The 25984-nt window shown below is 49.4% G+C and overlaps 10 protein-coding genes across 10 annotated transcripts; 4 read left to right on the top strand and 6 right to left on the bottom strand.

Annotated features, from left to right (window-relative positions):
• Positions 1 to 235: 235 nt before the first annotated feature.
• On the bottom strand, positions 236 to 3715 carry ACHE_60689S (putative C2H2 finger domain protein; the record flags this gene model as incomplete). The annotated part of the gene is made up of 1 exon (XM_043281891.1): positions 236 to 3715. One exon carries the CDS (start codon positions 3713 to 3715, stop codon positions 236 to 238), a length of 3480 nt encoding a protein of 1159 aa, XP_043139325.1.
• Positions 3716 to 5550: 1835 nt separating this feature from the next.
• Positions 5551 to 9211, bottom strand: ACHE_60688S (uncharacterized protein; the record flags this gene model as incomplete). Its single annotated transcript, XM_043281890.1, has 2 exons — positions 5551 to 6346; positions 6567 to 9211. 2 exons carry the CDS (start codon positions 9209 to 9211, stop codon positions 5551 to 5553), a joined length of 3441 nt encoding a protein of 1146 aa, XP_043139324.1.
• Positions 9212 to 10506: 1295 nt separating this feature from the next.
• On the top strand, positions 10507 to 11253 carry ACHE_60687A (putative NADH-ubiquinone oxidoreductase 178 kDa subunit; the record flags this gene model as incomplete). Its single annotated transcript, XM_043281889.1, has 3 exons — positions 10507 to 10620; positions 10786 to 11030; positions 11097 to 11253. The coding sequence occupies 3 exons, from the start codon at positions 10507 to 10509 to the stop codon at positions 11251 to 11253; spliced, it is 516 nt and encodes a 171-aa protein (XP_043139323.1).
• A 222-nt stretch (positions 11254 to 11475) lies between these two features.
• On the bottom strand, positions 11476 to 12318 carry ACHE_60686S (uncharacterized protein; the record flags this gene model as incomplete). The annotated part of the gene is made up of 1 exon (XM_043281888.1): positions 11476 to 12318. The coding sequence occupies one exon, from the start codon at positions 12316 to 12318 to the stop codon at positions 11476 to 11478; it is 843 nt and encodes a 280-aa protein (XP_043139322.1).
• A 143-nt stretch (positions 12319 to 12461) lies between these two features.
• On the bottom strand, positions 12462 to 12635 carry ACHE_60685S (protein-histidine N-methyltransferase; the record flags this gene model as incomplete). Its single annotated transcript, XM_043281887.1, has 1 exon — positions 12462 to 12635. The coding sequence occupies one exon, from the start codon at positions 12633 to 12635 to the stop codon at positions 12462 to 12464; it is 174 nt and encodes a 57-aa protein (XP_043139321.1).
• A 468-nt stretch (positions 12636 to 13103) lies between these two features.
• CYS3 (cystathionine gamma-lyase CYS3) lies at positions 13104 to 14480 on the bottom strand (the record flags this gene model as incomplete). The annotated part of the gene is made up of 4 exons (XM_043281885.1): positions 13104 to 13664; positions 13717 to 14164; positions 14222 to 14307; positions 14361 to 14480. The coding sequence occupies 4 exons, from the start codon at positions 14478 to 14480 to the stop codon at positions 13104 to 13106; spliced, it is 1215 nt and encodes a 404-aa protein (XP_043139320.1).
• A 463-nt stretch (positions 14481 to 14943) lies between these two features.
• On the bottom strand, positions 14944 to 15851 carry RPC25 (DNA-directed RNA polymerase III subunit RPC25; the record flags this gene model as incomplete). Its single annotated transcript, XM_043281884.1, has 7 exons — positions 14944 to 14988; positions 15053 to 15230; positions 15281 to 15344; positions 15402 to 15488; positions 15538 to 15634; positions 15690 to 15788; positions 15840 to 15851. The coding sequence occupies 7 exons, from the start codon at positions 15849 to 15851 to the stop codon at positions 14944 to 14946; spliced, it is 582 nt and encodes a 193-aa protein (XP_043139319.1).
• Positions 15852 to 16255: 404 nt separating this feature from the next.
• Positions 16256 to 18368, top strand: ACHE_60682A (CCCH zinc finger protein; the record flags this gene model as incomplete). Its single annotated transcript, XM_043281883.1, has 2 exons — positions 16256 to 18010; positions 18081 to 18368. The coding sequence occupies 2 exons, from the start codon at positions 16256 to 16258 to the stop codon at positions 18366 to 18368; spliced, it is 2043 nt and encodes a 680-aa protein (XP_043139318.1).
• A 711-nt stretch (positions 18369 to 19079) lies between these two features.
• Positions 19080 to 19852, top strand: ACHE_60681A (GPI anchored serine-threonine rich family protein; the record flags this gene model as incomplete). The annotated part of the gene is made up of 2 exons (XM_043281882.1): positions 19080 to 19290; positions 19347 to 19852. 2 exons carry the CDS (start codon positions 19080 to 19082, stop codon positions 19850 to 19852), a joined length of 717 nt encoding a protein of 238 aa, XP_043139317.1.
• Positions 19853 to 23352: 3500 nt separating this feature from the next.
• ACHE_60680A (gamma-glutamylcyclotransferase family protein) lies at positions 23353 to 23763 on the top strand (the record flags this gene model as incomplete). The annotated part of the gene is made up of 1 exon (XM_043281881.1): positions 23353 to 23763. The coding sequence occupies one exon, from the start codon at positions 23353 to 23355 to the stop codon at positions 23761 to 23763; it is 411 nt and encodes a 136-aa protein (XP_043139316.1).
• Between the last annotated feature and the right edge of the window lie 2221 nt (positions 23764 to 25984).

Raw genomic sequence — 25984 nt, 5'->3', positions numbered from 1 at the left:
GGTATGTAGGACGACTATATAATAATTAAAAAATTACTCGCTCTTGCATACCAATCACCTGCTAATGACCTGTGCAGAAATTTCCAAAAGGGTATCATTATCGTGTACATCAACAAGAAATACTGTCCAAAAAGAGTATGTATAGAATGGAAGTTCGGATGTCGTCCGTGCCCATGCATATCCGCCATTCCCCAATTGATCCTGATTGCAATGCCGTTTCAACCCCCCTTTCGCCTTACATATAATGGTTCTGCATATGATGCGCCATCCCAGAGTCATATGACAAAGATGTGGCTGTCAGATCCGGTTTGAAGTAGTCCTCCTCTGTTGTCGGGGACAGAAACATTGATTCCTGTGCGTCGTAGCCCGTGTCTAATGGTCCGGGAGAGAGCACGACCGGACTAGGGCTGTAGAAGCTGCTCATGTCCGGGTTGCTGCTGACATCATGATTACTGGGTGTATGCGGTCGTGACATTGAATTGAATGGAGGTGGATATGAGACTGAGCTCTGATGAAGGGGAGAGTGATGTCCCGTTTCCGGATGTAGAAACTGCGGCGATGCCAACTCTTCGAACAAATTCATCGACTCAGGCTCTGCGGATAGGAAGCCATCCTGCGTTGTGGACACGGGCTCTGCGGAGAGGTACCCGTCTTGTGTCGTAGTCAATTGCGGGGGAGGATATGTCAAGTTGAATGTTGCCATGTTATCTTGACCAAAGGCCACAGGCATACTCGACTTTTGTCTGGAAACTGCCGCAGGGCTGGAGTTTGTATGTGTAGGCCCCACTTCGCGTTCCTGCACAAGTCCCAGGACCGGTAGAGCAATCTGCTCCATATGTTTAGCCAGATGGACTGTAAGTTTCTTCCAGCTGCTGCACACGTTTCCGCAGAACCGGCACGGCTCGTCCCGCGGGTTCTTAGTCGTTTCGTGTCGGCAATTCTCTACCAATTCCCAGAGTCGTGCGATTTCGCGGTCGCGCTGGCTCTCTTCTCCTTTATTCTTGGTGGTACCCTTCTTCGCCTTTGGCTCCGGCATCTTGTGTTCGCGGACGAGATGCTGCACGAAATTGTCCTTCCGGTAACATGTGTGGCTGCAATCGGGCATCGTGCAGGTCCACCACTCCAGTTGCCGGTGCCGCTCACTCTCGTGTCGGACCCAGTCCGCTTTACGCTTGAAGGACTTGGGCTCATTGCAGCGCTGGAACGTGCAAGTGAACGGTTGTACATCTTCGTGCACGTGCTTGGACCAGTCCGACGGCTTTTGGAAACTCTTCACCTTGAAGCAAAACGGACATTCGAATTCGGCTGGGAGGCGCTGCACCGGTGGCAGGGGAACCCCAGGAGGAAATTGGGCCGCCGTGACAGTGCCTTCGCCAAGGTCCTCCGAATCCTCATCAGCGACATCGGAACCGGGAATCTGAAACTGTGTTTGTGCATTCGCATCCTGGGCGCTGGTCGTCCGAGGGGACAGGATTTTCGCTTCACCGCCCTGTCCAAAGCAGTGTTTCCCAGCACTGCACGAGTGGGAAGCGATGGCACGAGAGTGGCTGGCCTTCTGGTCCACGAGCTTCTTGTACCGGCGAACCTGCTCGTTCGCCAGACGGTCGACCAGTGAGGACGCCAGCCGAGGGTTCAACTGGGTGATCTGCGTTTTGAACCCATCATGTGTCGGAACGGGGAGGTGTGATTGAACTGGGAACTCCATCACCATTCCCTCCTCTTCCTCATCCTCGTCGTCCTCCCTACCGGCATTTCTCCCGTTCCGTGCCTGGTCGATCAACTGCTGCGGCTTTTCTGGGAAAGATCCAGGGCTGGGAACCGGGGAGGGCCCACCAAAGCTAACCATCAGATCTGGCGGAGGTGGCGGGACTTCACTCTTGCTTCTTCCACGGGACCAACCAGCAGGAGGACCGGGCGAAAGTCTGTTCCCACCACCGATGGCCGCCATCGAACCGGCAATCGCAGCCATCGCGCCGCCAGTGCTTATGCTGGTCGACCTTGGGGAGCGTCCAATACTGAGCTTCCGGCGGTTTGAAGACACGCTGGTTTTCCTTTGCACGCCAGCTTGGCCCTGGACACCTTTGTTGTTCGAAGCCGGCGTGTCGAGGGAGAGTTCCATCGACCGCTGCCGTTTCAGCGGGGAAGCAGCTCGAGGAAGAAGGCTTAGAAGACTACTTCGCCGCTCTTTGCCTCTGCCCTGTTCGCCAATTGTCAACTTTTCCATGGAATCACCGCCAACGATGCTGCTGACTTCCGCTTCGTTGACGTGTCGAGTACCCCAAGTGGCCATCCGCGAGGCATTGTCCATTTCTCTAGCTCTTTGCTGGAACTCTAGCATGGCGGCAGTCGAGCTGTCACCCTGGAGGTTATCCTGCCACTGGCGAGCGCGAATGAACTGGCTAGGCAGGGGATCCTCATATTCCAAGCTGGGTTGGTTGGCGGGAATATCGTGGTCCATTTCATCCTCCGTAGTCAGGAGAATACTGGCAACGGGCGATTCCGACCTGCTTGCTGAGTCGGGTTCACTGGACCCAACGTCGCTCTTTTCCTGAATCAGAATGCCTGGACCGGGAATCGCGAGGCTGTTATACTGAGAGCTGTAGTTGAGATAGTCCAGTTGCAGGGACGCGTCTCCCGTGCTCTTTGCACGACGACGGTGCGCCGGCCGGGCGCCTCGGCCACGAACGCTGAGGAGGTTATCGTCTCCCACCTCGCTCGTGGCTGCACTGACGGTAGCCGTCCAGCTATGAATGTCGGCGGTCTTTTCAAATATCTGGCGATGGACTTCCATGTCGTTGGGGCTGGGCACCCAAATATCTTCTCTCAGAGTTGGGTCCACACCGCCCAGCCCGGTGGTCGTGTTCCGGATCCATGATCCATCAGAGGCACGGGAAATGGACGAGCAATCATCGTCCATGTCTTCGTCGTCATCCATGCCGCCCGGAGAGAGATAGGCGGAGGACGGACGTCGACTGTGGATGGTGGCACTCGGCAAATCGCCTGAAGTGTCTTCCACCATCACAATGGGGCTCCGGGCTCTGGCAGATTCCGGATCTGCATGAGCACTCAAATTGTCGTTGAGTGGAGTGGTGATTAGCGATGGCAGCAGTGTGCCGTTCTTCTGGGAGCCTTCAGGAGACAGGAGCGCATCATTACCAGAAGGAAAATATGATAGATTGCCCAGGTCCGAGGTTGGACTTGTATGTTCGGACAAACTGGGGCTGAGAAGCTGGGCAGCCGGCATAATTGGCTGGGGAGAAGATAATTCCATGGCTTCCAAACCATGCTGCTGTGTCCCAAGCGATGTAGACGAGTTTTGCTGCCAATTATTTGTGAAATCGGCGGGGTTCAAATTCAGGTTCAGGTTCAAGCCCGTCATTCCGTCATCCGCATTGGGAGAGGATAAGCTAGGATTGCTCAAGAGTTCCTCGCCCGGGCCGAAAACAGATGCGCTGCTGTTGTCTGGATGTAACGAGTCCTGGTCGAAACATGATGTATCGATACTGGGTGTAGCGATGCCGTTCGTATGGAAATTTGAGGGAGCCGGAGACGAAGCTGCAGGAATATCATCAGGCGCTGGAGTCAAGCGGATGGCCGACGACCGGAAAGCAGCTTCATCTGGGTCGAGAGGAGCAGAGAGGTAAGGGTCTGAGTAGCTAGGATCTTTGAGGCTGGTTTCGATAGAGGGATGATTTGGCGAGAGTTGAGACGACATGATGATGCTTTCTGTGGCTGGATTTGTTCCTCAAAGAAATAATATCTCTTTTGTCCTTGGGAATTGAAAGGTTGGAAGATAATGCACTTGTTTAAGAATCCATTGACGAGTTGATTATAGTATAAGAAAGCGTGCGTAAGAAGTCCAACGTAGCGAACAAGTAGAATTAATCCGAATACCAAGAGATACGTTTATTCTCCGAAGTACTCGACAGTAAGACGGAGTAAGATGCCTTGCAAGATAAGATGGTTGATAATAGAACGGCCGGCGGTGTGGGAGTACAGACCGTGCCCAACCTGAACGCAGAGCCGCAAAAGAGAAAAAAAAAAAAGCACTGAAGAATGCGACGGAGAAGACGGGGGATCCGGGTCCCTTTTTGTATCTGTAAGTCCGACGGAGGATAGACGGACAAGCGATCAAACCAGATGGGGCCGGGGAGCAAGACGTGAGCACCCGAGGAAATTAGTTCAGGGACTAAACGGGTAAGTGATAAGGACGATGAGGGGGGATAATGAAGAGTTGACAGAGAAAAATAATTCCGTATGAAAAAGTAGTAGAATGATGAGGGGCAGTGAGAGTGGAATGTTGTATGCTGAGCCACGGACAATGATATTGAGTTGGGAGAGAGAAGAGAGAAGAGAGAAGAGGGAAGAGGGAAATGGTCCTCGGTGCTCTGGGCTTTGTACTCCGATAGCGCTTCATGACTGACTGACTGACTGACTGACGACGGCGGCTCAGCGAACAAGCAAAAAGAGCCTCAACCCGACGACGGACAGACCACCAACAGACACAAGTGGAGAAGAGAAGCGAGTCGGGCACCGGCCCAGGGGGGGGATTAATATGGAATGGATCATCGACTGGCGCAGTCCGCAAAGCGAAATACTTGTAATTTGGTGGTGGAAATAGTGCCCTGTGCTCCTCATCACAGTTAGCGCGCTTCATGATTGGGGCAGGAGAGCGTGACGGATGTGAAGTGCTATATAAAGCAGTTGATCTTGCAGTGACTCGAGTCGGGAAGACCCTGAAGGATTCATTATTCAGGAGCCTGTATTGTTGATGTTGTGCGGAGTGCCCTGAAAATAATAATACTACTTGGAGTCAGTAGTAAATGCAGTAGTGGTGGTGGATGAAGATTAAAAGCCGGCCAGTACTAGTACTCCCACACACAGCTGGAATGTTGATTTGCAAACCATTCCTAGGAGTCCATTTCCGCTCTCCGTACTCCGTATAATACGCGGAAAACTCCGTACGATCAACAAATCCTCGCCGGAATTGGTAACCGATTTGATACCGGATGGGGAATGCATCTTCCGAGATGATTACAGGAGGACAGATCTCCATTTTACTAACTTTTTGCACACTTTTTTTGCGCTGTTGGCGAATGTCATTGATTTTGTTTGACAAATACAACTCTTGACTCCACTGTTCGATCTTTTTTTTTTCCACCCACCAATCACCGCACGTGATCCCACTGTTAGATCAACACTCAGCCCTGTGTGAGGCAGTGTCAGTCAGATCAAGCATGAGCACAGGGCACAAAAGATGAAGCACAGAGCATCTAGTCAATAGACCGTTTCATCAAGCAAAGCCACAGTTGCAACTGACTCTCAGTGGTCGCTCGGTGATCTCAGTGGCCGTGTCACCCAGGAACCAGGCACCGCATCTGCTCAGCCATGTTTCATCCACACTGATTAGGAAAAGGTCATAACATATTATGCGATATGCCATCATAGCTACCATCATAGCTACCATCACAGCCTCAGGATCACAACTAATTTCATTAAAAAAATACTATGGAGTACAGTGGCAAATTAGTAATTAATCAAACACCGACGCTACACCGACTTCCTCTTCCTCGCCAACAGTTCCTGCCGTCGCGCCATGATGATAGGAGAATCCGAATATAACACATTCCCCGCAGAGTAGGTGCATGGTGATTCCCTCTCCTCATCTCCCACAAGATCCTCATGCGCCACCTCGCGCGTGATCTGCGGAAACGTCCGGAGCAGCACATGTCCACTACCACCTCCCTTCTTACCCGTTCCATATTCCTCCCAGTCCTGGTTCGAGGCTCCCTCCGCGTCCGGCGCCGGTAGACTGGCCACGATGAGTCCCCGCTCAACCCGCGCGTGTCGCCAAGTCTCCGCAGCTAACTTGACGACCTTCCGCACGCCCATCACCAGTGGATCGAGCTGTGTCGGGTCGGCAAAGTGTTTGATGTGGTCGACGATCTCGTCGACTATAACGGAGGCTGTCATGTTGATGGAATGTTTTGCGTCTGGGGCTGTGTAGGCCGCCTTGAGCGTCTGCTGGCGCCAGAAGGCTTCGCGGCGGACGGACTTGCGGCGGATGTCCATTGACAGCATCTGGAAGAAGATGTCTGCGTTGTCGTAGCGGCGGCCCAGGGTGAAGAGGAAGGGCTGGAATATGCGGTAGTTGAGTGTCTTGGAGATCACATGTTGGATGTAGGCGGATCGTAGTTCGCGTGATGCTGGCATGTTGTCGAGGAACGACGGTAGTTCTGACGGGACCTTCGCCAGGACACTCTTGGGAGGATCGATGGGGAGGTATGCAAAGTGCTCCTTTGACAGTGTAACAATAGAACGGCGGAGTTCATCGAAGGTTTCCAGACTAGAACTTTATCAGACCAGTACGTTGAAAAAAAACATGGAAGAAGCTTCTATTCGACATTGAACGTTGGACATTGGACATCATCTCATCATATCATCATCATAACATACTCTATAAAGACAGGATAGAGAATAATAAAAGTGTTTACACAGAAGAGGACATTGAAAAGAATCCCGAAAAAGAAAGAAAACTCCTATGTACGGAGTACTAGATCACTTACAAGAATTCATCACCCTTGGAACTCTTTAGATCAGTCGCCTCTCCAAGGCTGTTCAGGGTCTTCGTCAAGCGTTCATGATCTTTACCCAAGTTCTCCATGGTCGTCCGCATCTCATCCATTGCATGCTGCAGTTGACTTTCCTTATAACTGCAGTCGCCTTCCAGTTTCTGCTTTTCCTGGTCCACGTTGGCCAATACCTCGTCCCTGTGCGAGAGCTGGGCCTCGAGGTCGGTACGGTGCTCTTCCCATTGCCGCTCTTTGTCGCTAAATGCGGCATTAATGGTTTCGATTTCATTTATGTAAATCTCGCGAGTCTCTTCGAATTCCTTGTGCCTGGTGTCTAGATCGTCTTTCGTGTTTGACAACTGGGTTTGTGTCGACTCCAGTTCCGCATTCTTCGCATCAAAGTCTGCCTGGAGAGAATCGTGGGCTTCCTGCATCTGCCGTTTTTGCACCTCATACTCGTCTTTCATCGCTCTTTGCTGATCAAGCAACTTCGTCTCGATAGCCTTCATGGCTTCTCTATACGACGTAGCTTCTTCAGCCATGACCCTTTCAAAAGCATGCGTGAGCTCCTGTTCCTGTATCGCGAGAGCTTCCTTGTGTTCTTGCTTGAGGGCTTCGGTTTCCCTATCATGGGCGTCTCTTTCCTCCTTCAAGCCATTATCCGACTTAGCGACCTGGCACTCAAGCTCAGCGTTTTGTTGTGAGAGCTCCTCATTGGACTTTTGCGACACAGCAAAAGCCTCCTGTAGGTCTTTGTGCTTCTCGTCAAGGTCACCCAATTCCAATCGAACTTCGTTGACAGCATGCTTTAACCTGCTGATTTCTTCCGCATTGTCGTTTGCAGCTTTTCGCATCTGGTTTTGTAGCGCCTCGATGTAGAAGTCTTTTCGCATTGTCGATTGTTCGTATTGAGTTTGCATTTGTTTGATCTCCGATTCACGTGCTATGAGTTTGTTCTGTGTGGTCTTGTATCCATGAAGCAAGCGGCTCAGGTCCGGGATGGCATCGTTGAGCCTTTGGAGAAGGAATATATTCTCGCCATCGACGTCAGACTGTGGCATATGCCCTTTAGCATCGTTGAATTTACCGTCAACTCCATTTCCGTTCATCATAGACAGATCACGCAGGTTCTGAAAAGAAGATGACATGAAATTCGACTCAGAAAAACCACTAAACCGACGATCGTGTGCAAGCTGCTGCTGCTGTTGCGGGAACATCGAAGGATGACCTTGGTAAGCGTTTTGCGTGTACGGAGGCAAGTAGCCACTCGCACTAAGAACCGGTGACTGGAAAGCTCCCCCAAGTCCCGAATAGGCACCGGGAAACATCGACGGGTTCGGATGTCCCATTTGCGAATGCGAATGCGCTGTTTGGTGCGGGGACATCATGGGAGAATAATAAGGGCGCGCAAGAGGACTGTGGATCTTGGGCATAGGTGAATGGGCCCTATACGTGGGATATGCTGGCTTCTGCACGGGAGATGCAAGTTTCTGCATAGGCGAGAGCGATCCTGACGATGCGTAATTGGGCACAGATCCACTGTTTCTGTGCCCTGATGATGTTGCTTGTCGTCCATGCGACTGTGCAGGAGAAGCAGCCCTTTGAGAAGGGATACTGCCTTGTGACGATGGTGAAGGAGGCAGGACAGGCTTCAGAGGGGACACAGGCACGGGCTGTTGAATGGCTGCAGAGGCGTCGTCCTGTTCAATTGAAGTTGCAGCTGTAGGCGAAGCAGCTCGTGGAATAGACGACGCGGCCCGTGACACGGATGAAGACGGTGCAGTGCTGGGAGTGGGTTCGCGGTTGGAGAATGTAGGTTGCTGTACAGGCGAGCGCTGCGTCTTGAATTGATTGGCCTGGGCCACGCCGTTTTCAGAGGGCCCTGCAGGTTTTTCAATTTCTATTGATGCCCCTGTCTCTGCAGGTTCTGTGGCCTCGGCCTGTGCAGGCTCTCGTTGTTCCACAGACTGCTCGGGTTCTATGTCATTAGGTGGCTGAGCAGGCGACTCCACGGCCTCAAACACAGTCGATTCTATAGGAGCAGCTGCTTCTGTAGGTTCTGTTGACTCAGTGGGTTGTGCAGACCCAACAGGCTCGACTGGCGTAACTATTTTTGTATGAGCCGTATCCTCCGTAAACTCGACAAGTTTTGCGGTTTCCGAATTCCGATCCTCAGTTGCATCATCGTTGGTCTTATTGGAAATGGAATCATCGGGTATGTCAGTATGGGCATCGTCGGTGGTGTCATTGACTGTATTGTCCTGCAAGTCGAGGACCTTGTCCGGTGTTTTCTCCGGTATATCGTTTTGTGTCGAATTTGTTGTTTGATTGGCCGTGTCGTCGGTGTGGTTATTATCGATGCTCACCTCATCACCTTCAGCACCAGGAGCGTCAGGTACCGATGTCTTTAATGGTGTCTCTGGAATCGAATGTTGTGGTGGGTCGGAAGGTCCTGGAGCATCGTCCGATGCAAGCTGCTCCGCAGCAGGCTGTGGTTGTTCCAACACAGCTTCGGGTTCTGGAACTGGCTCTGCAGCGGGTGGTTCTTCTGGGTGCGCTAACTCCTGTGTCGATTGTTGTTGTGGTTGTTGTTCAAGAGTATCGGTCTGCATCCGATTTCCAGACACCTCTTCGGCCATTTCCACCTATGTTTTGACTCTTCCCTCTTCGATAGAACAAATGCGGTGCAAGATTCAAGTGGTGTAGAGAGACGTGTTTCCAGCAGAATAAAAACTGAAGTCGTGAAAAGGGAGCGTAATTATCAGCTAAGAATTCATTGGATGTTGTTGATTCAGATGGCCGTACATTTGCAAGCGCATGCGGCGGCCTCCAAGATATACTGTGATTAGACAAGGATACGGGAGGGTCCGATGCCTGATGAGGTCAAATCACTTGAATATCATGCAGCAAAAAGGGAATGTATTCCAAGTGATGAGTACTTCTAGACGTGGCGTTCTGCAAGTCGGGACGAATAGATAGAATACACGAAAGAAAATCCTGTCGGTTGTCAATGCTTTTTCAAGCATCAGGGGAACTCCGGACTGATATTGATTCGCGGTGTCCAAGATGATGTAAGGAAACCCAAGGGGTGAAATCCAAAGAGTGCCCAAAAACGCAGAGTGCCAACTAATAATTCTATTGATTAAGACCCGAGAAATCGAAGCCAAAAAGGGAAAACAAAAGCTCGCATCGCGACTAAATGGTGGGACAAAATACACCGCATCCAGATCCAGCGAGACAGACCGCGGACCGAGCCTTAGTCGTCACTGTCGACTGTTGATACCACCTGAGAACGATTCAACCGGACAAGGAGCGCAAGAAAAAGAAAGCATAGCCAATGCGGGATCAATCAAATTCATAACCGGCGTAACATCAGGGACCGTGCCCCATGAGAACATTGGGCATCAATTGAGAGCGAACTCAAACCCCGGGGATTTTCTGTACTCAGTATGTACGTATCACGGAGCAAGACGAGGTGGAGACGACTAAACAACTTGGATGACATGTCCGCTTGACAACCATACGCTTCAACGCTTATGGAGAAGTCGGAAGTGGAGAGGAAACCTGCGGCGTGAGGCAAGCTCCGATTATGTTCCCTGTTCGAGAGCCAGTGGCATTCCGCGGATTGGACAATAACAATGTATTAAGCCAGAAGAATCGTTAGTCCCATGCATCATGAGCATCGCGGCTTCCGTTCAATTCCAGAATCCGCATTGGCGTCAGAATAAGATCGCCTGTGCACAGTTGAGGTTGTAGTCCTCACGCCCTAGTCCCGATATGGTAACTCTCACGTGATATCCGACCGCCCGCCGCATTTCGACCTCATCTCCGGATTGCGAAAACGAAGGGCGTCATCACCACGACCTGCTGTTGTCGCTCGGCATTGCTGCCAATTGTCTTATTCTCCGCTCCTTTCCCGTACTTCCTACAGATCATGTTCTTCGCCAGGCGATCGGTGGCCTCGATGCGGCCTTTGCTGCGGAACCAGCAGCCGCAACGATTCGCTTCTCACGCTGCTCACGCCGAGCCAGTGAGCGAGGGCTTCGGTGTACGTATTCTCCGTGGATATTGCTTTATTCTCTCTTTTGGGTTTTACGGCATTTGCTCCTTTGATTTCAATTGGAAGTCCAATGCGTTGCGTTCCGGTGTCTATGGAGTAGTAATATCTCGTACGTGATTTGACGAAGCTAACAGTTGATCGGAAATCATACAGCCCAGTTTTTACGTCGCCGTTGGTACCTTCGCCTCCAGCTTCGTCCTCTACCGTATCCACAAGTCGATACAGGATGCCGGCGAGCAGTCGTGGATCTCCAACCTGATCCAGAAATGGACCCCCGATGAGAAGGTCTTTGAGGAGAGAAATGCTATCCACACCGTGGCCATGGAGAAGGCTGCGTACGACCGTCACCTGTTCCAGAGCCAGCGTCCTGCGCAAGCTTATGACTTGAAGCAGCCTGAGTACGTCTACCATGGTTGTCGTGTTGCCGGCCTGATTATTGGTGACTAACGGTGTTGTTTTTTTAGGGTGAGCTTCAATTCCGGTGCCCCGTGGAACGTCTCTGCCGGCTCGCAGGCCAACCTGAGCGCCGTTGCCGCACACTACGACCGCCAGAACCAGAAGGTCGAGGAGTCTCGTGTTGCACGGTTGAAGGACGGCAAGGTTGTGTCTCTATATGATTAAACAAATCCAATACACGGTCTTTGTTTCGATTTTCTCGAATGATACTAAAATGCACGAGGGTGGAGATAGGTTGTACATATACTGGGTTAGCAATTCATTATCAGGTTCCTTTGTTCGATTGTGGATGCCGTTTTATATACAAGGATGTCAGGGGCCAAGGGGCATCAGTCAAGAATTCGCTATTAAGTAGAAGCGAGATGAAACGGACAATAAGAAGCCCTGTCATGTCTTCATTACCTCAGCCTGTGTAACCTCAAGCACTACCCTGCCCACGCCTTCTGACTTGACATCCACCAATTCCTTCACATCCATTTCATCTCCACTAGTATTCCTCAAAACCGCAAGGAACTCATCCACCCCACCCCCAACTCCGAAATAGACCTTCTTTGCCGCAATGAGAGCCTTGCTCTTACTTTCAGTCGTTCCAGACCGCCGTAACAGCTCGAGCAAGGTCTCAGTAAATGCACCCAGCGACAACGGCGAGTAAATCGTCTCACTGGCAAGGACCAGTGTCCTATGGTTTCCACTAGGAGAATTCGAGCAAGCCAAGTCAACAAAAGCAGGCGACCAAGCACCAGAAATGAAGTCGATGGTGATTCCTCGTTTGGCAAGGTCTTTTTGGAATTCTTCCAGGAGTTCCGGGGTGACGTCCAGTTCCTCTTCGTCTTGTCCCGGTTCTTGCTGCTCTGATGATGGGGCGTTCGTTGACGCTGAGTGCTTCTCACGGTGCTGGTTCCAAGTAAGAAGAAGATTGGGTAGTGTAACCAGACGCAGGACAACAGCATTATAGTCCGCAAAAGTAAAGTGAGTCTTTCGCTGTTGGGTCGACGCGGAGAGAAGCCGCGCAAACAGCGCCAGAGATGGTACTGCCGTGCCGGCACCAACCTCAATAATATGACAATCCCCATCGACATCAGCAACAGCACCATCACCCACAACCCGCTTCGCCAAATCCAGCGCACACTCCCACGTCTTGAAGCCGCCTTCGTAGAAGTTTGGCTTTAGATCACCATGCTCCAGGCCAGAGATCAGCTCTTCGTTATCCTGTTCGCTGTCTTCGGCCATGAGCTGGGTGCGGATGTCAAAGACCTCGCGACGGGCAAAAGTCAGATCATCAAGCTTATTGCCCGTATTGAGTTTGAGCTTGTTGTATGATATTTGAGATGGGAGAGTGGGGATCCATGGGCATCGTTAGCAGACTGTAATCATTAAAGATTCGGGATCCAACTCACCCATTCTCCCATTTCGTGTCTCTTCGCCGCTACCGGCTCGGGAAGGTCATTCTCAACCGGTGCAGAAATCGAATTCACCTGGACAGGCTGCTCAACCTCAGAGTCATCAATATCGATATCGTCGCCAGAGAACCCAAAACTAAATGCCATTCTTGCGGATTGATGTTTAAGATGAGGTTAGAGTGCTATCCGATGCTCTATAACGAATCCCGCGGGTATAATTTTTTATCTTCGGCGGGGCAATATCAGATATCTCTTCTTGCCCACGAGGTATTATTGTAGCCAATGTGGATTTCTTCAATTGCTGCAACCACGAGGAATCAATATTCCAACAAATTGGACCAATCAAATTCGACGATGGAATTCTGTTCTGTGTTGGATCTTTTCCTCAAAAAAATTTTGCCGTGCATTATATGGATTACTAAGCACAATGGCTGCATTACTGCATAAAAATCAAACTAAAAAAGTAAAGATATAAAAGAATACAAGATGATGCTCTATTAGGTACGCGTGTGATGCATTATGGCATAATCTGCCTCTATTAAGTTGATGCAGGTTTGCTCGAGTCTATGGATATGATGTCGTATGCTTCCCAGAGAGAATCCTTTCGTGTTTGGTCTATGAGCTGGCAGTGACAGCCTTCTCAACTGCCTGAAGTACATCCGCCCGAAGATCTTCGGCATCCTCAACGCCGGAACTGATACGAATGAGATCGTCATAAACACCGGCGGCCTCGCGCTCTTCCTTGGGAATACCCGCATGAGTCATACTCGCAGGAACTTCGCAAAGACTCTCCACACCTCCAAGACTCTCAGCCAAGGTGTACACCCTAGTAAACTGGCAGAATCGATGAGCGGCCTTTTTACCACCCTTGATGCGGAAGCTCAGCATACCACCACCCATGCCGTTGCGGTGTTGCTTGATAGCAATTGCACGATTGGGGTGGGAATCTAATCCGGGGTAGTTGACGGATATGACGTGAGGTGAGGACTCGAGGGCTTTGGCGACGGCTGTTGCGTTTATCGTGGCCTCGCGAGCACGCAAGTGGAGGGTCTTCAAGCCACGGTGGGCGAGCCAGCAGTCGAAGGGAGAGGGGACGGCACCGATAGCGTTCTGGAGGAATGTAAGGCGTTCTTTAAGTTCGTCGGAGTTGAAGGCTGCGACACCCATCAACACATCCTAATATCATTCAGCAAAGATTCCTTGCATCGTGATTACGGGTAAAGCATACAGAGTGGCCGTTAATATATTTCGTGACGGAATGAACCACAAGATCAGCACCGTGGTCTAATGGGTTCTGCACATAAGGACTCATGAATGTGTTATCCACGACCACTCTGATTCCATATGTATGGGCGACTTCTGCGACTTTCTCAATGTCTACCAAGCCCAGAGTCGGATTCGATGGAGTCTCGATCCAGATCAACTTGGTCTCATTAGGCCGGATCAACTTCTGCACTTCCAACTCGATGCTATGACTGAAAGAGACATCCACACCATGGGCTGAGGCAACCTTGGTGAAATATCTATGCGTGCCTCCATAGACATCAGAAACCGAGATAACGTGTGATCCTGCTGCCAGCGACTGGAGAATTGTAGCGGTAGTGGCAGAACCAGAGGCGAAAGCCAAAGCGTATTTGCCATGCTCGAGCGCTGCGACAGCCTCTTCAAAGTTATCTCTAATGATTATTGTAAGCGTACTGATCTTCATGATTCGATATCCTCATTTAGCTCACCTGTTGGGGTTTGAGCTGCGAGTATATTCGTAACGGCCAACAGGGTTTGCAACGTCTATTTGGGCAAAAGTGGTTGACAAAGAAATCTAAAATTTTGTCAGTCGCAACTATCGAAATATCCGATCAGGGGACAACTCACAGGAGCAATCACTGCGCCTGTTGTAGGATCGTGGGGAGATCCAGCGTGGACAGCCAAGGTCCCAAAACGGGCCTTATCTGATGCTGAGATATGGCCGTTCGCTGAAGAGTGGGCAGTCATTTTGCTTAAGGCCTTGTGATTTGAGTAAATAGAGAAGAGAATCAAAGATTGTGCGAGGTTGATGAGGAATATAAGCAGCTGCAAACAGCTATAAATGTTGTTGATATGATATCACCCCGCTCAACGGTTAATCAGATCTGACAGCGCCGGCAATGTCAATGCTCCAGTGGAAGTAATATCAAGTAGGAAGAGAAAGAAAAAACGAATAGAATATTGGGAAATGTTGATATTTCATTCATTTCCACGCACATCATATCAGGAAACTATGAGCACTCCGGTATTAACCGAGTCCCTTGCTTTACTCCGTACTCCGTATGCCGGACAAAGACGCCGATTACTACGGAGTGAAAATTTGCTACCATGTATGGAGGAGATTGCTTATTTGAAGTATCTGGAACATTATTCCAGCGTCCATAAATCCCATCCAACTCGTTAATGTAATTTGAAACTAAAGAAACGCAAACTACCACCAGGAAATCGGACCCAAACCAGCCATCTGCATCGAGCCCTTAAAAACGGCATTAGCATGGACAGTCCTTCTTGTACAAAGGAAAGGATATATTATCACTTACAATAATCGAATACGGAGGCTTTCTTTCGGTTGCTGCTGTGTCCCCAAGGTCTGGCGCATTGGGAATTTGGTCGTGCCATTCTTCCATCTCCACGCGCAGCCGGACAATTTCTCCTACATCGAAATAGAACGACGAACCGTCCTCGCTGTCCCAGATCCAGACTTGATCTGCGTAGTCGCTGTTCATGCATTAGTTGCATTCTTGTAGGAGAATTATGCGGATGCTCACAATCTGGCGCCCTCTAACAAAAGGTCTGGGGGCACAAAGATGTCGTTGAAGAATTCGACACCAACTGTAGTATGCGCATTAGCTCGAGACTTCTGCATTAACTGACTCAACGGGGACCTACTCTTGATCCCATGCTCCGTAGCACTGGAGATCTTCCCGAGTATGATCTCTCCCTTGAACGGCCGGAACACAATCAAACGAAATTTGACTGTCTAGGGGTTAGATCACGAATATCCCTTGAACAGCGCGACACTCACCATTAACGTTGACCAGACCTGTCCCGTGACCGATAAGACCGTCCGAAGACTCTAATAAGTCGTAGAAGCCGATACACAGGCCGATTTTTTGAATCACCTTGGCACCTATTAGTCCAAGGCAAACCTGCATGGCACTGAGATCATAGACGCACCTTGTTGGCATATTTCTCGTTGATATTGTCTTCAATAGCAACCGCACTATACTTGGAAAAGTCTTCTGGGGAGATCTGGATCAGATCGGAGATGGTAGTCTATGACAGCGATTAGTCCCTGTCTGCACAAGGCTAAAACATGCGACTTACCAGAATGAACATGATGAACTATAGGGGGTACTATGGCCAGCACCAAAGCGATAAAAGATATCCTAGTTGATCTCACACGGCAGACACGATACAACGAGGATTGCATGTCATGTTCGGGTTATCCACAAGAACAACAAAGTCAAATATTAGATATCCATGCTGTATCGCTGTTCAACAATGCAAGTATCCCAAATATCTCTTTTTCTTCAATTTCTCGGCCAATCGCAGCATCCGTTCGATTTTTTGCCCGATCGAGTCAGCAAGTCACATGACCACAATCGTTCTGCGCTCGGAACGGAACAACGCTCGCTGGCCGCAAAGAAGTTGAGATCGAATTTCAAGAAACCCGTCAGAATGACTTGAAGGATGGCGCTCGTCCTGTCATATTTGAAAGGACTACACAAACACTCCCCATCATGAGCTCCCAGGGCTTTTCTTTTCCTCCCCCTCCTCCGCCTCCACCCCGGCAACAGCAGTCACAGCAGCAGCATAACCATGCGCCACAGTACGGACAAAGCTATCGTGGCCAACGGGGTGGACGGGGTGCTGGTGGAAATTCCAGAGGCCATGGAAGAGCTCAGGTGAATAAAGGAGGAGGCAGAGGAGGCCATTATGCAGCACCTTCTCCAGCGTATTCAACGAACCCTGCTCCTCCGTCTGTTAGCTATGCACCGATGAACTACGCCGGTTTCCCGACTCAACCTCTGTCTACGGCGCCTACACCAGCAATTGCAGCACCTCAATACGGTTCCAGTTATCCTCCGACATCGACCGCATTTACGTCCCCGCAGACCTTTTCCCAACCAACCGCAGCGCAAGTCTCTCCATACCAACACCAAACGACGAGCTACGATGCGTACAATCAAGCTATGGGGCAGATGGCACAGGCATATGCGGCAATGCCATACCAGCATGCATCCCCTGGTAGGCCTTGGGGTTATGGGCAAACTGCGCCTACAGGGACGTTCCCTGGAGCCCATCAAGGAAATGCTTGGGGACCGCAACCGTTTAATAATAATGCTTACGGCAACAACATGTCCAACGGCGACAAGCTGATGAAGCATCATAACAAGCGAGACCATCCTTCGGCATTTGGAAAACCACAGTCAATCGCACCTCGAGTTCCCGCACCGCCTCCCGTTCCGAGCTTTGGAAACCCTTTACCATCTAAGCCACCGCCACCTTCGGATGTTACATGGAAGCCCAAGAAAAAGAGAAAGCACAATCAGCTTGGTCTGACCCCAAAGACAGAGGACCACGAATCTAGCGAGGAGGAAGACGATGTAGACGAAGAGTCAAAGCTGGCATCTGGGAGCGGCGGAACCGCTAATGCACCGCTTCGGTTTACCTACAGGGGACGTACGGCAACCCTCAAGACGCCGGAAGAGATTGCAGCATGGATCGCAGAGCGGAAGAAGCGATTCCCAACCCAAGCTAGGGTTGAAGAAAAGAAGAAAGCCATGGAGGAGGCAAAGAAAGCCCGGGAGGAAGCTATGAAACAAAAGAGAGAATCCCGAAAACAAGAAACAACAAAGCGGCCCCAGAAAGATACTCGGGAGCGACAGCAGCAACGTATACCGGGAGATCCGGTTGATGCAGTGGCTAAGGCAACGGAGAAGGCCGATAAGCTACGTCGGAAACTCGAGCGGGAGCAGAAACGGGTTGCCAAAGCCGAAGCGGACGCAGAGCGGGCCCGACTCAAGGTGGAAGAACTACGAAAGGAATCGACAGGTCTCAGTAAAGATGGAGATGTGTTTCAAGAAGCCCAGTCGTCAGCCACCCCGGCGGGACATGTCTCGGGCGAACCAGCCAAACCAGTTCACGATAAGGAAGCTGCCAAAGTCACTGATACGACTGATGATAACGATTGGACATCTTCAAGCGGATCCGACGAGTCCTCGTCGGACTCAGATAGCGATGAAGATGAATATGCTGATAGTGACGGCTCAGCGCCAGAGGAAATGACATCTCGCCGCGAGGGACCGGAAAAAGTACCACCACCGCCCCGTACGAATGTCAGAAAACGAGTATGTCGCCACTTTGCTCGTAACGGACGATGTCTACGAGGAGACGATTGTAACTTTTTGCATGAATTGCCGGAGCGGAAGGCCAAAACGAAGCCAGCAGCGCCGCAGCAGAAGGAGAAAGGCCGGAAAGGACTGTTGCAGATGGTATGTGCTATTGGCACCCTGCATCGTATCACAATACGAGACTTATAACTGATAAATTGGTCACAATTAGCTACTTGATCGTCAAGAAGAGGACGACAATCATCGGATCATGGAGGCGATCATGGCTCTAGGGGAGAACGGATTACTGGATGAACCGACCGTTTCGGAGAATCATAGGCAACCTCCGAATCCTGTCAACGGAAACGCCACAACTGTCTCAGACAAAGATAACGCTGCCACAGCCGCCACTGCTGGTATTGAACCCGGCATTCAAGTCCCAGCAAACCAGGAAGAAATCATAGCCGGTCCAACGCCGACGGCCGACGGAGATCTAGCCTCCGCTGCGGCAATTTCGTGATTATTTTTGGGCATTGTACTTTAATCGCGAACTTACTTTGTACACTATTTAGATACCTTCTCTTTAGAAAAAAACTTTGATGATAGACCGAAGATTCTCCTCGGGCCGTTTTGTGCATTTTCTTTGTGGTTTTTGCGTGTTGCCGTATCTCGGGCTCACGTGGTCCGAGTCCCCCAAGGAAATTAAAATATACACCAAAAAACGGCTAGTAACGCCGATACCGGGATCAGCCCCCTGACAGGCACATTGCCTTATGCGGGGCCCACATGGCTTAATCTTAACAGGACCAGGTGGGTCGTTATCTTAGCAAATGAGCATCCTCATTGGCTAATCCGTCAAAGAAGCACCAAAAGGGTTCGTCTGTTTGGACCCACTAGTCCCATCCGAGACTAGCTCGACTGGTATGGCATGGTATTGCCCAATCAACGGGGGTCGTCCGCCGTGTAGTTTCCCAAAATGAATATTACGACCGGCAGTGCGGACCTTCCAAATTATGTACAACGACCAAAGGCTCCTTTCGTTTTTATATGCTCTTGTCCCCGGTGTTCTTCGTCTCTTTCTCTTCTCCTCTCCATCATCCTTCTATACCGCATCCTTGTTCCTTGTATATTATCTTCGTATACTACTGTCTCATATATCATCCTCTCGATTACCGATTCAATCTTACCTTAACCGTTATCTCCTCTAGCAACACAGCTATTCTCAATCAATATGCGTTCCAACTTCTACTTGGCCATCAGCGCCCTTGCCACTCTCGCGGCTGCTGACAATCCGAACGCTTTCAACATCCCCAACGGTGGCTACAAGTTCGAGGTTGGCGAGCCCACTACCCTCAAGTGGAGCCCTACCACCGATGGCACGGTCTCGTTGAAGCTCCAGTCGGGCGAGGTGTCGACCCCGGAGTCGGGCAGCACCATTGCTTGTGAGTATACCCCATCATTCTTTCCAAGGAGTTTGAAGTTTGTTGACTGGATCTAGCGCACATCGACAACTCGGGAAGCTACACCTGGACTCCGTCCGAGGACATTGAGAACTCGGGCTACACCATTGAGATCATCGACGACTCTGACTCTGGTGAATCCAACTACCTACCTCGCTTCACCGTGTCTGGTGCCACCGCTTCCGCCTCTGCGAGTTCCTCCAGCACCACTTCTTCTACGGCCTCCAGCGCCTCGACCTCGTCGGAGAGCTCTACCTCTGCCTCCGCTTCGACCATGACCACCATGACCAACACCACTAGCTCGCCTTCGGCTACTGCTTCCACCACCACCACCGGTGCCTCTTCCACCGTGTCAAACACCTCTTCTACTTCCTCCGCTGAATCATCTTCCAGCAGCGCTTCTGCCTCGAGCTCTGCGTCTGCTTCTAGCTCCAGCTCCGCCAGCGCTGCCGACGCTACGGCCTCTGATACCAGCGCCGGTATGATCAACCGGGTTTCTGGCGGTATGATGGCCATCGTCTTGGGTGCCATTGCGCTCATGTAAGCCACATACTTATTAAGATATGTTTCGATGCCGTGTTGGGTATATAAAATGGAGGATTTCCTATGATTCTTTTCTTGGTACATAACTTTTTTTTCCCTTGAGGATCGTTCCATTCGATCACTCGATTATACTTCTTTTCTGGGATTGGACAATGTTTGCTTCTATAGTCTTCTCATGGCTACTAGGAAAAAGCGATACCATTGCATTTTTGTGATTCTGTTTCTATTAATAATGTTTGGGATGGAACAGATTAGATTAGTTCAGTGATACCTTCTGTACGTTAGCTAGTTACGCGAATGAGAATTAATGGGATGCCAGTACTGGCATAGATTGCACGGACACATCACTCTCGGAGACCGTTCCCGTAGAAAACTTTTTTGCCCCTGATAATCAAAAAGCTCTGTTGACTTTGATATGACGATCGACAACAATAGCCGAAATGTGGCGGTGAGCCAATCAACATCGGTTTCTCATTATCTGCAGATCCAGGTAAACATTATCAGAGGTTATCAGCTTGATTAAAGGCTATGCCTTGGTTATGAAGTTGTAAAAGATACATCAATTAGGGGATGAACTGGAACTATCAAATTAGTTCAGGGAGAAATTATTATGGACATATTCCCATCTGGCAATATCCTCGAGATGGTATCAACCCGGCTCCATAAACCTAAAATATAGCGCGTAGGGAGTGAGGCCACGGACCCTTGTTACTAATAAATACCCAGAAGTTTTGCATCAATATAGAAGACGGGTACTTGGTAAAGTGATGATCAAAAAGAATAGAATTCTGTAAAGGGCTGGTGCGTAGCCCATTCAACTAAAAACCTGTCTTCTCTGGTTGCCATGTAGATGCTATATAGGATGAAGTATATATACACCTCAACGGTGTCACAAAGCTCCCAGCAATCAGGAAGAGACTGATCATGGCTCGCGGCTTGAGGTCGATTGCGAAATTTCAGGATTATCTCTATTCTCGAGTCTTTTGTACCCGTGCTGAGTATCTTCCAGGATCAGGGAAACCACGTTGCCAATACATCAAAGCGATTGGTCATTGATCATTGAATCCTCCTATCCGGCAATTTACCTAGAACACGCTCCCAGTGGAGCACTCTGCATGTTCGTAAATTCAATAACTGCCTGTAAAGGTCTTAGGACCGTCGTGGCGTTTGCCACCTCAAGTATGTTCGCACGCCTCAATATGATCGATGGTACAGCCTATCCTCATCTGCAGCCACTGATGATGGTAACTGACAGGTTGGTCGAACTATCGAAGTACTGTAGTCAACGTTCATCTCACGAGCTCGCTCGCAGGAGCATAGCGCATATAAGGGATCGTATGCCAATAAAGCAATTCATCTCCAGGAAACTCAAGAATTGTCTTTTGATGCCTTTCAACACCTGCGTTTTTGCAGCAAAGTAACTACGTACCTGCGAGCACTAGGCATCGACTTGGGCCCGTTTTATTCAATGATAGAAATGCATATAGTAGAATCATACTGTAGAGAAGAGACAGATGAGAAAGAGGAAGGGGAGATAGCCAAAGAGGTAAAATTCACATATGTTAAACCCCCAAAACTTCACTCATCATTCACAATGCTCTATTCAGGGGCCCAATTGATTTTTACAGTGGACTTTAGCACTGGGTAGATGAACTAGCATAGCATTATTGCGGAGGATTACCTCGATGCTTCAACAAGTTCTAGGACAGTCCTTCAGAACTATGGTAATATCAATCCAGAACAAACTCATCCACAAAACTGACCCCCAAGATATACACCCGATTGATCCGATTAATGTACTCTGACATGGCTACTCCAGTATGAAGCGGAGCCTCATATAATCGTCCTGTTCTACCACTGTGCCATCCCGGCCCAGGATGCGAATACAGCAGCCACAGACACTGGTACAATGCCCGTGAGCCCATTTTGCACGATTCGTGTTCCGGGCTTTCTCGCAGCACCCGCACTTTCGCGCACAGCAGCCGCCACGTCCGGCACAATTCTGACGCAGCCATTCGCAAGAGTACCACTTCGGGTCTTTTCTGGTTTCTCTGAAGGCTCTGCCGAACAATCCTTCTGGCAAGTTAACTCCAAGTTTTGACTCCGTTTGACAGCAATCCATGTAGTCAGGATTCAACGATTCAAGCTCCCTTTCATAGCACTGGGGCTGCGAGGTAGTAAACTGCCCCTTATCATCCGCACAGAGTGCTAGAAACTTCCACGAAGCCTGTACCTCCCCATTAAGATAGATCTCTCTTCGGACAACCCATCGGGTCTTGATATCTGCTTCGAAAATGCGATGAGAATATGTCAACAAGCTACTTTGCTGGGTTACAGGCATTGCCCCAAAAAGCAGCCACAAGCCACTGTACAACTTGAGCAAGCTCAGCATGTCTAGAATCTTGCAGTTTGATTCGAGTCACAGCATGACTTTGCTTGTGATGCAGGAACTAGGCATTGCGAGGAGATTATTGACTTTGTCTCTGAAGTTGCGCCTGGAGCGCAAGGTATCTGCTAGCTCGCGAGGGTTGCTGGTCGAGTGAAGGCGTTCGTGTCAATCCTCTGGCGTGCGTCTGTGGAATAGCATGTTGTCTGCCATCCTTGGAATGGGATTTGATTTGTATCCGGATCAACAAATATGTTGCCAAGGTGCAGATCTGGATGTGAAATTCTGTTCGATTACTTGTTACACGTCAAGGCGAGGTGCGGTGCCAGATCCATGTAGCGCTTCAGAAGAGACATGTAGTCGCTTGGTGATTCTGGGTTGTCCAATGACCGTTGTGGATCATCTCATCGCCAGATTCCATGATCAGAGCAAAGGCCTTGTTATATTGCCCTTTAACACATTTAACTAGCTTGGTGCCTGTATTGAAATGTCAGATAATAGATAAAGACCTGTCTGCGGTCACCTTACATTTATTCTTGCTGCTGCCAGTGATTTTGATAGCTGCATTTACAAGACTTGCCAGGCGCAATTCGCGACAGCGCATGGCAAGTTTCTCAGGATCTCCGCTCCTAGCCAGTCAGTATATGCGACGATAAAGGATAATAGATGTCATACAGCCACCGATATCGCGGATATTTGTATCGGTCGGCAGGTATGATTTGTCCCTCTGATCCGTCTTCAGTTGTCCTCCAAAGAGGTATTGTCATTTTGAACATATTTCCCTGTTAGCTTGTATTTGGAATACCGGTGTGATTCGAGACAGGTTAATTGTAGTGGAGTAAATCAAGGCGATAAATTCGAGAGGTTATTTTAAACCATGCATTTCCTGAGTCAGCAACGCAGTATGAAGACGCTGTGATACATATAGCCGGTGGAATGTTCGAACAGCCAATGGCGGTATACTTAGGGTTAGCCAAGGAAATTGACTTGCCTAGATTACATTATCTATCATAGTGACTCAAAGAGCGCTGAAGCATATAACGTATCTTTTGTACCAATGGGCACGACTGTTTTGACAGTTTTCTAACCCGCGCGATTAACCGAGAAACGCAACCATGCCCATGCAAGAAGATCGACCATCTATCATGTTTCTCAAGTTTCTAGCAGATAATGCGGCCGATTCGACAAAAGCTTCCAAGACCCGAGGATTAACCTTTAGGAAAGGGTATTACATTTTCTATGGGACTCTTATGGACCCGTCGTTGCTGTCAAAGGTCTTGCAGATATCCGGGTCTCCCAAAATGCGACCTGCTATGGTTGTTGGCTATCACACTAAGCTCTGCGGTCAATATCCTGCGCTATCGGGTGGCCTACCGCTTCACACTGTTCATGGAGTAGCATATGAGGTCCAGTCCCAGGAACAGTTGGATCGTTTGGTCATTTACATGACGGCCACGTATAACACAGTGCCTTGCTTGATTCAATTTCTCGACGGCGATCAGGCTGATGATAATCGTTTTGGGTGATATGTTCATGTGGCGTGGAGATCCTGGAATGCTACAGGGCGGGCAGTTCAACTTGGAAGAATGGTTGCTGAAACAAAGGTCGATGGGCTGAAAAGCGTACCAAACCCGTCCTGTCACGTCACTCGTCTCCATAGTGATTATTGTGTCCAACTGGAGCAGAGAAGTGAGTGTGAACTTAGTTTCACAGTTTACGAGAATGCTCATAATGAATAATGATAGTACAACATATACGTTTCGACTTCCAACCTGCAGGGTCACAATTTTTGCAGCAGCTCAATATTCTTGGTGTAATTTCTCCTTGGAAAATTCGAGAAAGTTACAAATATGACTTGAAGCACTCCTTCTTCTCTATTGTTCCGCGGAAGATGTTGTCGAGTCTCACTGCACATGAGGTTATCATCGTATCATCAATCATATTCCTTATCCTAGTTATGCTGATCTCAAGTGAAAGAACTTTTCATCTTATTCAAACACTAGAGGTAAGCTAACCTTTTTTTATGAAAAGGTCCTTGGATTCATCTCCGGGCTCTTCGACTCGCTGTGCTTCTTCCGTCCAAAGGGCACTTTGCGGCTCAATACGACCGGATTTACCGCAAAGTATAACGGCGATGGTACTTCGTTTTGAGCTGGGTGCCTCATCCGTAGTGAAATAGGTCCACAGACCTCGAATATGGCGTGGAAATCGGTTCAGGTCTCGGAGAGCGCGTATGCACTCGGCCGCGTGAACGAATGATACAATGAACTCCACCCACGGTAGGCACATTTGATCATTGTGGGCGAACGGCCTTGCCGAAACTCAACTGTCGCCTTTCTTCCTTTCGAGAGCTTCAGGTCTTAGGAAAAGAATCCCCGGCCATAATCGTTGATCAGATTTACTAATTCATCGACGTCCTTGCATCCGGTTATTGGCTCGAAGCAGTTTTGCAGAGCTCTACCAAACAGCATTCTATTTGCTTTTCTGTTGCTGGCCACGTAAAGACTACCCCGATGGCATGGATGGACGAGTATCTCAATTGCGCCATTGGAGTGGAGTATAGCTTGCCATATGCTCTTGAGGGTTTTCAGATCTCAACTTGGTCTTTCGGGTGATATGTGGATATGGAGTCCACAGGCACTGCTGGACTTGAAAAATGTTCTAAATTTGTTTGCTCCAAATGCCACGGGGATGGTATCCAAAATGCGGATACGATTTTGACTGGCCCTAGAGTGCAACTAGTCAGTGATGGCAATATATGATAGTGCGATAGCAATACAACAAAAGGCTGTATTTGGTTATAATTCCATCTCCGGCAAACGACAGCTTGAATTGCTGTCAGGCATGTGTTTTGTTGACTGTCCCCTTGGGAGTTCTCTTGCTGTGGCCCTGAATACCATGGATGAAGACAATATCTAGAATGGGATATTCTGGTCTGTAGACCTCAAATCCGAGCTGGTGAGCTTCTGGAGATGCGATCATTTTGTCGAGTCGCTGTCGCATCTTTGATTCCGACAAATTGTTGGAATCTTCTATGAGGCAATTCAGTTAGCTAATTGTTCGAAGTCGGAAGGAAAACAGCACTGCTTTTTCAAAGGCGCCGAGAACGACCATATTGCGAGTCGATTCGTGATAAAAGGACAATATATCTCCCCCTTCATAGATCGCCACAGTGTATCCCCCCAGCCCTCGCGACGCCACTACAACCATCATAAAGATCATTTTTGTCATGACTGGAATCATCATCTGCTTCGGAATTATAGTCTAGAACAGTGTCCACGTCATGCTAATATACTTCCAATTCAGGTATGTATTCGGTCCCGTGTTTTCATGCTTGTGTCTATGTTGTTGCTGACTTATTGCTGTAGATTGTCAATGCGCAAGCTCTCCCCTCGGCATTGTGCAGGACTTGGTGCTAACCACATTAGTGTCTCATCAAAATTGTTTCAGTTGAGGCGGAGACGGTACTTCGTTGGTAGGGGCGCTGGGATTCGATCTGCTTTTTATTCGTTGAGATATGGCGTTCTGTAGGATTAAAGGGTTGTCCATCTGTTCTGGCTGGCATGAAGATGCAAGTTGTCTACGAATTTCACCATCCCTGTGCGTGGAAGATAATGGAAAAGTGGATTTAAGACTTCCATGTTTATGTGATTGCACTCTGCTCTGTATGATGACTCGAGCTACAATACACAAAAAGAACTTGTCATGACGGCCAAAGCTACCTCTTTACTTCCCAAGCGCGTGGCT

Source organism: Aspergillus chevalieri, chromosome 6, assembly GCF_016861735.1.
Source record: "Aspergillus chevalieri M1 DNA, chromosome 6, nearly complete sequence".
NCBI lineage: Eukaryota > Fungi > Ascomycota > Eurotiomycetes > Eurotiales > Aspergillaceae > Aspergillus > Aspergillus chevalieri.
Note: the sequence above shows the minus strand (reverse complement) of the source record. Positions and strands in the feature narration are given on the sequence as shown.